Below are 12,873 nucleotides of genomic sequence, written 5' to 3'. Positions count from 1 at the left end.
CATCACTTGAGGCTCATCGCAGGAGACTATTTTTAGAGCAGAGGTTTAAAACTTTAAGGTTTATAAGGATGATCCGAAGGCTTGTTGAAATAGACTACAGGGACCCACTTCAGAGTTTCCGATTCAGCAGGTCTGGGGTAGGACCTGATTAAATTCTAACAAGGTCCCAGGGGATGCCCATGGTGCTGGACCCAGGAACCACACTTTCAGAGCCACTACTCTGGGGAAATGTCTCATCTGAGAACAATGGCAGTAGACCAAATACACTGGGGGAAAGGACTTTGGGTAGGTGGCTTTTTTCTATACCTTACATTAGGAGGTAGGGTCTTTGTCCCTTCCTTCTGAATCTAGGTGGGCTTTTGATTGCCCGGACCAACAGAATACTGTGGATGTGATGCTGAGTCACTTTCCAGGCTAGGTCATCTACAGCCAAGCAGCTTCTTGGGACATTCATTCTAGGTAAGCAGCCCTCACGTAAGAAGACCAACCACCTTGAGACTGCCATGTCAGACAGGCTCTGGTTGACAGTCCCAAATGAACCTGCTTCCAACCATCCCCACCATGGTGCCAGACATGTGAGTGAAGCCAGTTTGGATTCTCCGGTCCTGCCTATCTGCTGTCCAGGTAACACTGAGCAACCTCAATTGAAGCCCCAGGGAGAATTGCCCAGCCAGGCTCTATCCTAAATCCTCATCAACAGATTCCAGGAGATAAAATGGTTGTTTTCAGTCACTAAGTTTTAGGGTAGTCTGTTACCTAGCAATAGGTAACAAACAGTGCTTTAGGTTGGAAAGGTTAGAAAGGAAGCAAACTACTCTGAACAGGGCAAAGTGCTAAGTCCAGAGGAGCTGCTAGCTTGGATTTGGTGCCCTCTGCAGGAGCCATGAATAGAAGTTGGCACTAACTCCTACATGAACTATTTATCTGCCCAGGAAGAAAGTCAGACCAAGAGGGGCTGCAGTGGTTGTATGGCCCAGTGTTCTCAACCATGGTGGGGACATGGGTATGTGGAGATAGTAGATTGACTGGAACAACTGCCTAATTCTCACACTGCCCAGTATCCACACCTTTCCAACGTACTTGGCAACTCCTCCCATCGGCTGGTGGAAGGTACTGTATTTGTCCAGCCCTTGATTCTGAACTTGACCCTGCGACTGCTTTGGCCAATGACACGTGAGCAGTTGTGACAAAGGCAGTGGTGTTTCCTCTCTCAGTCTGGCACTTCTGCCTTTGCTAAGACAACATGCCTACGCTAGACTGCTAGAGGCTAAGACATGTGGAGCCCACCTGAACTGCCCTGGTTGGACTGGCCAAAGCCATCCCAGATCAGCTGAATCTGTCAAGTAGCAGGCGTACATAGCCTAGTCAAGACCAGACTGCCCAGGCACTCCCAGTCTAAATCATCAGTCCAGACTTTTAAGCAAAATAAATGCTTATTTTATGCCACTGAATACTGGGATGCTTTGTTACATATCACTGTAGGGGCAACAATTACTCAGGATCCAAGTCCCTTAAATGTCATTGAATGCAAACTGCCACTTCCCCAGACAGTCCTGGGTCGTCTAACTCCTAGTCCACCTGAGGAAACGGGAGCCAGTTGCAGAATAGGTAGCAGAGGATTCCTAGTCGTTTTTTTTTTTTCCCCCCCAAGATTGCATTTATTTATTTGAGAGAGAAGGAGCACAAGCAGGGGGAGAGGGAGAAGCAGACTCCCAGCTAAGCAGGGAGCCCAGTGCAGGGCTTGATCCCAGGGCCCTGGGATCATGACCTGAGCCAAAGTCAGACGCTTAACCCCATTGAACCACCCAGGCACCCCAGCCTAGTTCTCTTACTGTGTAATTATCGTCAGTCCAAGTATATGGAACACCCATTTAGTGAAAGACACCAGAGAATTAAAAGGGTCGCTGTCCACCTAGAAGTTTATTATAGACTACCTGGAGCCAAGACCACAAGACTGATGTAGGCACTGCTGTATGTGGCATGGAAGCAGGAGGCAGGATCATTTCCAGCCTGTGAGCATCTGTGTGGCTGGATGAGTGGCACGGCAGGGCAGGTGGAAAGAATTTGGTGAGCTAAAATGACTAGGCTATGTCCAGGCATTCCGTTTAACCCATGCATGGCTCTCAGATTCAAAGCTAAGCTGCCTTTCCAGACCAAGTAATGGCCTCAGATGCCATTTGGCTTGCTAAAGACAACCTTTGGTTTTGAACTTCACACCTTTTAAAACTGAGGTGTTTATCCTAATGATCATAAACACCAAATTAAAAAGGAATCCATTTAGATAAGTAGGCGTAAGCATAAAGGATTCTTAATAGAACTCTACATTTTTCATTGATTTCTTTTTTTTTTTTTTAAAGATTTTTTTATTGATTTCTTTGACAGAGAGAAATCACAAGTACACTGAGAGGCAGGCAGGCGGAGAGAGAGAGAAGGAAGCAGGCTCCCTGCTGAGCAGAGAGCCCGATGCGGGACTCGATCCCAGGACCCTGAGATCATGACCTGAGCCGAAGGCAGCGGCTTAACCCACTGAGCCACCCAGGCGCCCTTCATTGATTTCTAATAAGAAAATAAAATCCACCAAGTCATGGAGTGTATTGCTGACTTTTTTTTTTACTTAAATATAGTGATCTTTAAGAGAATAAACAACAACAACAAAAAAAAACTTTACACAGCAAATATTTTACATAAATGTAAACATGCACATCTACTTCATAATTATGCAAAATAAACTTTTAGGCACGAGATTTTTAAAAATCATTAAAGAGTAAGACAACAAACCCAAGACAGAGAGGACAGAAGCAACAAAAACACATTTCATAACGCTTCAATTGGTCTTGTCTTCCAACCTACTGGTTAAGGCCTGAGTTTCAGAAATCCTACCTTCCTTGCCAAATGGAAACTTCCAACTTGGCTGTACCTAATAATATACATCCACAGAACAGACTATTATCTTTCAAAATAATGTAATAAATACATCTCTCTCACACACACATATACACACCCCCCCATACATACCCTATTTAACCAGCCTCTCAATAAAGATAGCAAGGATTTTGGAATTTTCAAGTTTTCCCACCACTGAAGCACACAAATATTAATACCACACACAGAAAACAATGATTCTGCTCTAGAAATAAATTAGTTAATGAGTGGCATCATCACACATCTCGTTTGTATTACATTTCTCCAAATCACATCTTTACTGTGGTTTGCCATGGCTCCTTGGGTACCTCGGATTTAAGTCTTTATACCTTGCCTAAAGACCCACGGTATGGTAGAAGGTGTACAGGACAAAGAAAAGGCAATTTGAACAATTCCGTTAGAGACTTCAACACCAAGAAAATCAGCATGGATGGTTTCCAGCTGTCTCCAAATTGGAATTGGAATGTTTTCTCTATGTCTACCTTCTGTACTCCACTGGTTGGTTTTCTCTCCCTCCTCCCCACCAGGCTATAAGCATCTGAATATCTATTCCTGTGGACACCCCAAGGAACAGAGATGAGAAGGACAGTCCCTGCTTTTAAGGAGTGCATAGCAACCAGAGCTCAGGCAAGAGGAAGGTCAGTATGTCCACACAGCACTCCAGTGGGCAGAAACGAACAGAGGAAGAGTCCACGAGGATGGCGTCGCCAGAGTGTCAGCACTGGGGCTTGGCGGGGGAGAGGGAAGGGAGACACTGAAAAGGCACAGAGGCACAAAGACCAAGTCCAGTGAGGCTGGCATGAGGTTACTCATGAGAAGTAGTCTCTGAGGCCAAATTCTTGATTTCTGAAAAGAAAAGATTCCTTGTTCTTGTTCTTGTTCTGGTGGGTGAAGATAGAGGGCTGAGTGAGGGAACCAAAGAGGGCTTTGTGCAGAGAACAAAATGGAAACAGGCTAGAGGAGAACCATGCAGTGTGAGACAGGATGGGTGACAGAGGAAAGGGTCTGAAGCCTAGAGAGCTCAAATCACCAAATCCAGTGCCATATGCAAGCATTTCCTATAGAAACAAACATCTTGACCCAACATACCAAAAACCACAATTCTGTCTGTATAAATCAAGACGTTGGGAGAAAAAAAAGAGAGAGAGAGGTTTAAATAGATATTTTTAGTTCAAGTTCCTGGAACCTGCCCCAAGTTGAGCAAGTTAAGATCTCTGAACCAATTCCCATATCCAGTAATAAGTCTCCCAGTCATGACTCTCACCTTCCCTGAGCTGTCATTACCAAGGAATTATAAAACAATTATCAATTCATTATAAATACATTCCTACCTGCCCTTAAACCCACAGAAACATCATGATGCATTAAGAACCCACCATAGAGTACTACTGTGTTACCCTACTATCTGTACTGGGTGGGGTGGTGTGAGTGTGCCGCTGGATGACGGTGCCAGGCCCACATCTCCAGCTCACCCGGAGGCACTGTGTCCATCCAACAGGTGACTCTATAAGGTGCAACTCTCCCTAGAGCCCCCACTGTGAATCATCTACTTCCTTCCCAGGTCCAGACTGCTTCCATTCACTAACCGAGGAAGCAGAGGCCATCTTTGAGTGGAGGAACCCAAGGAAGGAAAATCATTTTTAATGTTCTTGATACCCACTGAACCAAAGTAAATAGAAATTTCTCAGGACCTTCAAATTGTATTCATTCCAATTACAGAAATGGGCTATTCCATACTAATCACAGGACAATTTATCACACATTCACTCAATACGGAACATTTACTAGTGACCAGTTTCCTGTAAGATTCACGTGGAAACCACACATGGCAAAAAGGCAATCTTGTGACTTTCTTATATCAAAAATACAGATCGGTCGGGGAGTCAGGCACAAACAGTGGTAGAAAAGCATGAACAGAAATGTCTTCTCAAAGAATGTGCTCATTTCATATTGCAGAACTGCTTCCTATCTAGATTCTGGTTTTTGAAAACCTGCTGCTGGTTCTTTTGTTTGGAAAGGTTCCTTCAGTACACCTCTCTTCCACTCCTACCTCCCCCTACTAGAATGCACTGAATAAAGAACCCTTAGTATGGGTCTACGTGGAACTAAGAGCCCCCATCTGACTGTACCTTGAGTGTCAGCATGGTGGCTCATGGTTTAACCTGCTCACCTAGCCTCATGGAGTTAGAGACTTTCTGGATCAGAATCTGAGTCAGACGTACCCAACAGTTTTGTCTTTTGGAATCCAATAAAAGCTCCAATGTACAGCTATCAGTGTCAAGTATAATAATCTCCAGTTCCAATAAGTGAGATTCAAGGGAGGGAGCAGCAGGGAAAGTCTGGAGTGGGGGCACGAGACCAGCCGTAGCCAACCGTGGGCTTCTCTTTCCTTATTTGTAAATGAGGGGGTTGAACTAGCAGAGCTCCAGGGTCCTGCCTGGCAGATGCTCTAGGACTCTCTCTTGAAGTCTGTTTCTACACAGCTTATCAGGTTGGGTCCAACAAAACTTCCTTACCACTTTGTCTCAGCAGTGTAAAGTGGTTTTAACATATTTCAATGCTGCAGTTTGAGGTTTCCCTCCCTCTCCTACCCCTCAAAGACCAGGTTTCATTTCAGTGGTGCAAACCACCTGGCCAAACAGGTGGCTGCTGAGGTTTAAAATGGAATCACTGGCCTGGTAGAGATAAAGGCCTTTGAGTAACCTAGACCAGGGCACATTGATCTGTTGTCCATGAACAGTGTTAATCAAATAGAAATATAATTCTGTTAGTTCTATCACAGTTCTACTTTGCAACAGGAGATTGTTCGGAAATTATACGAGAAAATCACCCACCACCACTAAGTTAAAGACTTGAATATCTGAGACCTCCAGAGCCTCAAACTCCTACACAGTCACTGATCCACAGTGTGTCCCTCTCAGCACGGGGCTCTGTGCGAGCGCAGCCGGGTCCAGCAGCACATCTGTGCACGAGAAGCTGATTTCAAAAGAGCCGCGTCTAGTCATCACTGTCACTGCCAGACTCACTCAACTGCAAGTCATTTCCTATAAAAAGAAAACAGAATCACACCAAAAGTACACAATTTCAAAAGGACTTCCCCACAGTTCTTTGTTTGACTGCCTTGGTTATCACACTACAGTAAAACCAGGCCAATTCCACTTAATTAGGGAGGAAAATCAATTTGGCTCAGTGACAAAACTGATGCAATCGACGCTTTTAAAGAAATGCCATTCTTGGGAGCTGCAAACCACAGTGATGCTGCTTACTGGGATAGTGCAGGCCAGGAGCAGGCCAGACAGCTTTTGAAAATGTGTTAATAAAAAGCAAGCCAAGCACTTACAGATAACTGATTCACCATCTAGAATTGTCCATATTAAGTTGCTTTATAAAAGCTAAAATAACATGGAGTTAGGCTTCCTGGTAAGAAAGCTGAATACTGTTTATACCAGGAACACGCTAATCCAGGATTCCCTCTGGGACACCTCTGCCCAGGATATTCATGTTACTTTAAACCTCAACTCAACTAATGAGCTTTCGTAAAGCCCCTGATCTTTGTTTAGTATGCTGAATTTAGGTTTTAGGAGTGAAGAACAGAAGTATTCAACATTTCAGTCTCAGATGATAATAAGAGTTAACAGAACCCCAGCTGATACCACAAAAGTGAACTGTGACAAGAGCTAGGCTAGGTCTTCTCAAAGTTTGCTCTGAGGACCTGGGGACCTTTCCAGAGGCTACTTTCTTTTCTACTCCACGCCTGTGTGATGCCTGATTTTCTTCACCCACATCAACCTGAACAACTTATGGCAATAGACTGAATGCAGAAATGGGTATAGAATCCGGGTTTCTACTAAGCCCGACATTAGAGCTGTAATATTGTAAAGCAATATTACTCTTCTTACTAAATATTTTCTGATTAGAAAATTTGTTCTTCATAAAAATGTTACTTTTGTTACCATTTGATGGTTATTATTGTTACTTTAAATGAATTACTGAAATATTTTAAATATTTCTCAGTTATAATTTCTAATATGGTAAATATTGATAGATCTAAGCCACATACACAAAAGCCCTTTGGGGTCCTCAATAACTTTAAGAATTAAGAGGTCTGAGACTCAAGAATGTGATGACTCATGTTCTAAACTTAAGAAATCAGTGTGGGCCTGGCAGCCACTCCTGTCAGCTAAGCTGAGCACAACTGCTTACACAGTAAGATGCGGTGTATTTAATAGGTCAGTGTAAATGGAACTGAAAAATCTAGTTTTGAAATTGCTTATGTAATTGATTTGATTCAGGTTCAAATTGATCCATTTATTTATTTTTGAGAAGAAAAAATATAACCTAGGTTACTACTCAGAAAAACAATATGATAATGACTCTATGTATTTTTATATCAGGGTTAGCAAATTTGCATTATTTACTGTGATTTTAGGGTTTATAAGTTGGTTCCAGTTGACAATCCTGGTTTAAATAACCCTAGTATTTTACTGTCTATGAGATATGCCAAGTTAAGGAACTGCTATTTGAAGAATGAAGAACAGGGTAACTTGGAGCCATAAAGAACTAAAAGAATTTTAAGGCACTGGTAGGCAGGTAACACCCACGGCGCCATTTTTTTTGCTCTTTCTTTCTAAAAGGAAAGGGTAATTTAGCATTAACTGGGCAAAATTAAGAACTGACTTAAAGCCACAGTAGCTGTCTGGTACTTTTCCACTGTGAACACCAAACTTCCGATGTGAAACTCATCATTCTCCTGAGCCAACTGAGAAGAGCACCGAAGCACACCGATACCTAGAATGTAGGCCCACAGAACGGGAGAGTAGACAGGATCCTTCACTGGTAACCTAACAGTGCTGGACTCACTCAAGGAGAAAAGCAGGGCCTTGAGTAGTGTTTCTCTGATGGGGGTGGTTTTGTGCCCCAGAGGACATCTGGAAATGTCTTGAGATATTCTGGGTTGATACAACTGGGGCAGAAGGGATGAAGAAGACCACCTAGTGGGTAGAGGCCAGGAATGCTCTTAGCCATCCTGCAATACATATTTTGCCCCTCCCCAAACAAAGATTTCTCTGGCCCACATCTCTTGTGCTGACGTTGAGAATTACCTTTCCCTGGTCCACAGTAGCAGGGTTAACTAAGTTAGCTTCCCCACTATTGCCTCCTTGGCATTCCAGCCTCCTCCAAGGCAGTCATACCAGGTGAGAGCATTCATTAGGATTCTGGAGAGAGGGGGGCAAAAGGAAGCAGCAGTCGCCCCATGTCCAATAAAAGAAATTTGTGTTTGTTCTTGTTTTGCTCTTCTTTACTTTAGTACCAACTGCACTGAGAGCCACCCGACACTGCAATGCCCCTTCCTCTCCTTTTTGGCAATGGCTGGTTGGTTTCCAAATACATCCTAATGGCTCAGGTTCCCAAGTCTGTGGGCTGTGGGCCACCAGTCTGGAGTTCTCGGGAAGGTACAAAGATGGGGAGGCGGGGGCAGTGTGGTGGTAGGCAGCACCCCAAAAGCCTGTCAAATGCAAAAATACAGAGCCAAGATGTTCATGTTTCAGCATTTTCCAGACTTCACAAGACCTTATTTGTGCCGGTAGGGGAAAAAAGAGAAAACAGACTTCTTAGTCTTGTACTTCCCTTTTTTTAGTCTTTGGTAACTTACTCCTTTCTGCTCCAAATTTTCTTTGTCGGGATCCTTTCTTATGCCTTAAATCTCTTCTGGCGTAGAGACTCTGATGTGAGATAAACAAAAGCCACACCCCTGGCCTGACATGCGCCACTCCCACCGCCCCAAAGCCAGAAAAAGGGAGCGCACACTTACTGAGTGTGTTCATGAGCTGGCTGCTGCCTTGTGGCCGGCTGGTTCCATTGGCGACAGCCGGCCTGATATTGTAGGGCTGCTGGTGTGCAGGCTGCAGGGGGGACGCCGGGCCATTGTCCTCACCCCCACTGCTGGAGCTGTCGTCATCACTTCCTGACGAGCTCTCCGAGTCGGAGGAACTGCTCCCGCTGCTGCTGCTCATCTGTTCAATAATGTCAACTTCGGCCCTCAGCTCTGGAATAAAATGACATGACTGGGGTGAGCACAGCAACCCCTCTCAAGGCCACACATGGAACCTTCTGTAGACAGTGAAGTGGCAAGACCAATAGCAATGAGGAATAACTTAAAACTCCTGCTTAATTTCCTAAAAACGTACAAACAAAATGACTAAAACCAAAACCAACAAAATAACACTGTCTTCAGAGAGACAATGGAAACATACACTTCACCCCAAATAACCAAACAGAAAACCGTTTCAGATAATGGCTGTTCTGTGTAAGAAATGAATCAAGTCTATTTGCCTTATCTACTTAAAAAAAAAAAAAAAAGGATTGTGAATTATGGGATTAAACACCAAGTAAGAAAAGTACTATGCTAAGGGGTTGAAAAATATTTGATTAGGCACTGGAACATGTGGATGCTTGTTTTTGGATCTACTTCTAACCAGCAATGAGACCTAGGTGGTAGTCAATGAATTTCCTGAGACACTGAAAAAGATGAAAGGCCAGAGTGGGCGGCCTCTGACGTCCTTTTCAGCTTTCTTGTCACACAAAGAAACTGAGGTGGGCAGGGGTAACCACAGTAACTGATGGAAAATGGGGAAATGACATTCTTCCTCTGCACTCTTTCTATACTTCCCCAAAAGCCGAGCCCGTCTGGTACTACATTTTCTACCCATGAACAGCAGGGAAGGAAAAACAAGTTTCCCTTCCAGTGTCGCTGAGTACATTAAGGATACATCATAGGATACACTAAGATGCCAGATTTTCCTGTCCAAACATACCGTGTGGGTTTAAACAAGTATGGTTCCTTTAGGCATAACTGACAATAACCAACTACTCACAGTCCAATTCCTATTCAGCTAAAGTGAAAACTCTGATAAACAGCATGAGGAAAACAAAAACAGCAGCTTAACGAATGTGCACTGCACAGAGAATGATTCTGTTTACTACGAGAGCACTTCTACAAGGTAGAAAAGAGAAGCTTTTTATCTTAAAGGACAACTCGTTATCTTTCCCTTTTTTACCACTATTACAGATTTACTTCTGTTTCATAGAACTTTACAAATCTGGAATATGACACTTAGTCTCATAACCTCCTAAAGAGTCTGGACAATTAAAACCACCCACTCACTGTATGGGGAGAAAGCCAAGGTGATCCTGGCCTGGGGTCTAACTGGAGAGAGCCTGACCAGATCTCTAGGTCTTTCTAGGCTGTGTCCATTTCCAGGTCCCCATGGCACTTTTGTGTTCACATACTTTGTGTTACTACAAAGCATTGGTCCTGGTATTTTCAATTGTTTTTCTGACCTAGATATTATACTAACATTGACAGATCTGGTTTTTACCCCAACACCTTGGAATTCTCTTCTCCCAAAGCTTTAAAGGCATGTTGTATAGACCTTCAGGGGGCAGTCATGCTTGTTTATATCCTGGACCTCTAAGCAGAAAGCTGCAAGACAGCCACAACTCCAGTCACTATCTCTGGACCCCCCTTAATCCAATGAGGCAAGTGGCAACAACCCCCACCTGCATCACCTCTGGAACGGTGAACTCTGCAGAAATTTCAATGGCAGAAAATGCCCATGCTGTCATGTCAATACAAGAGCCTTGTGATCGCCACAAAAACACAAAAGTCCCACTCCAAGCTGCTACTGTTTTCCAGAAAATGCTGCTTACCTCTTTTGATGTCATCCAGCTGGGGTTCAGGTGAGGGGTTATCTTTCAAGGGCGAAGTTTTGGGTCCTACTGGAGGTTTTGTCGGAGCTCTGAATGGCATAGGTGGTGGAGGTGGTGGTGGCTGTGGTGGCTGTGGGGGACGAGTGGGCTGCTGTTCCATGCGAGCTTGGATTTTACTGCTCCCCTCGGCTCTGAAATGAGATATCCATGAGATAGCCTCCGTTAAATCGGAGGGGCAAAAACAGTACTCAAATCTGTTCAGGGGACCCACTACCCATAGGTCTCTGCACATCCCTGTGCTCTTTAAAGACTACTTCAAGACACTGATGTTTGTAATGTTCTCACATGAGCTACCTATTCAACAACACCTACTGATTCCAGTACTGCACTCTGCACCAGACATACAGAGATGAACAAAACAGACATGCAATCCTCACGGGGCTCACGTTTAGTATGTAGGATACAAAGGGATCATGAGATCTCAAAAACAGGAGTATTTATTTGACCTGTGTACAATATAAAGTTACAGTCACAAGTACATGAGTTACTAAGTAAAACCGCTCTTGAAATACTGGTTAGTTTGCACATTTTTGCATGACCTATTACTGCTTGTTCATCTTGTCACATGCCAGCTCTTGCGGACAGACAGGCAAAGCATTCCACCCCAAACAGAGAACATTTTATTCATTTACAATTTCTTTTGTAAATGGACTAGCCCAGCAAACTTTGGGTTTTTGAACTTTGTGCACACAAATCACCTGGGGAGCTCATTAAAATGCAGATTCTGACTCAGCAAGTCCTGAAATTCTACACTTTAAAAAAGTATCCAAGGGGTGCCAGGGTGGCTCAGGTCACTATCCCAGGACTGGGATGGAGGGAGCTCAGCGGGGAGTCTGCTTCTCTCTCCCTCCGCTCCTCCCCCTGCTTGTGGTCTCTCAAATAAAAATCTTTAAAAAATTAAATAAAAAAGTAAAAAAGGACCCAAGTGATAAAATGCTGCTAGTCCACAGATGACACTGAGTCGTGAGAGACATGTGCACCACCATCCGCTTTTGGAGGGTAATGGTGGCACTGGTTGGGGGAAGTAATTAACACAAATATATCCCTCGCGGAGAGGAGCAGGAGCTTGGAAGCGCATGCCTAGGGAAAGGCTCAGCTCTGGTGCTGACTCCATGGAATTCACAAGCTCACTAGTAATCAGTCCCTTCATCTGTGTGCCTTTTTTTTTTTTTTTTTTTTTTTAAAAGGGTAACAACAGGGGCGCCTGGGTGGCTCAGTCAGTTAAGCGGCTGTCTTCAGCTCAGGTCATGATCTCAGGGTCCTGGGATCGAGCCCCACATCAGGCTCTCTGCTCAGCAGGGAGCCTGCTCCCCGCCACCCGACCACCTACTTGTGATCTCTCTGTCAAATAAATAAATTAAATTAAAAAGAAGTGCTATATTTTTAAAAAGGGGGGGGTAACAATAGCATCTTTCTAAAAGTTATGTGTAAAGTTGTGGAGAATAACACATGAAAGCATTGGGCATAGCATTCAGCAGGTGATAATCCCTCAATAAACGGTAGCTACTTTCTTGTGTAATGAGTACAGAAAAACGGCTTGAAAAAGCATAAACAGGAAAACATCAATCAGGCTGTAGTTCACTCTAAGATTTTTAAATCTTAGAGTCCATTCTAAGATTTCATGACTATTACAATAATTGCTGTATCACAATGTGAAAAATAGAACCACTGGGTTGCTTCTACAGAATAAATTTTGACTTTAAAAATCTAGTTGGCTTCACATTAGATATGTAATACCTGTTGAATTAAGTTTTAAAAGAGCTCGCTACTCAAAAAAAAAAAATAGGCAAAACTTTATTTTGGTATTAGAAATACCTCAAATGCATCTTGTAAAAAAAAATTTTTTTTCTTAAGGTTTTTATTTATTTGACAGAGAGACAGAGAGCCCCGACATGGGGCTTGATCCCACTGGGATCATGACCTGAGCCAAAGGCAGCCGTTTAACTGACTAAGCCACCTGAGTACCTTCAATGTTTTCCATCTCAGAAAGAACAGATATCACTCTATGATTCTTTCATAATTACAAGTCTAGGAGTTTAAATCTTATCCCATGAGGTGGTATTATATCAACAATCATGAGATTAATAAAGTGGATTTAATTGTAAAGTACATCCTTTTCCCCAGTGGCTTCCATGTTTCAGGTCTTAAAAGAATTATTTCTTTTTATTACATGTGAGGTAG

General features: G+C 43.4%; 1 protein-coding gene across 1 annotated transcript in view; it reads right to left on the bottom strand.

Moving 5' to 3' along the window:
* Positions 1-2,590: 2,590 nt before the first annotated feature.
* Positions 2,591-12,873, bottom strand: part of EAF1 (ELL associated factor 1) — a gene marked incomplete at its 5' end in the record, with an annotated part of 14,980 nt that continues 4,697 nt past the window's right edge. Inside the window, 3 exons of the mRNA XM_082684744.1 lie at positions 2,591-5,966; positions 8,735-8,968; positions 10,633-10,823. Coding sequence (XP_082540870.1) covers positions 5,920-5,966; positions 8,735-8,968; positions 10,633-10,823 — 472 coding nt within the window. The 3' untranslated portion in view covers positions 2,591-5,919. The remainder of the gene's footprint in view (positions 5,967-8,734; positions 8,969-10,632; positions 10,824-12,873) is intronic.

The sequence above is a fragment of the Mustela nivalis genome (assembly GCF_964662115.1).
Source record: "Mustela nivalis genome assembly, chromosome: 1".
NCBI lineage: Eukaryota > Metazoa > Chordata > Mammalia > Carnivora > Mustelidae > Mustela > Mustela nivalis.
Note: the sequence above shows the minus strand (reverse complement) of the source record. Positions and strands in the feature narration are given on the sequence as shown.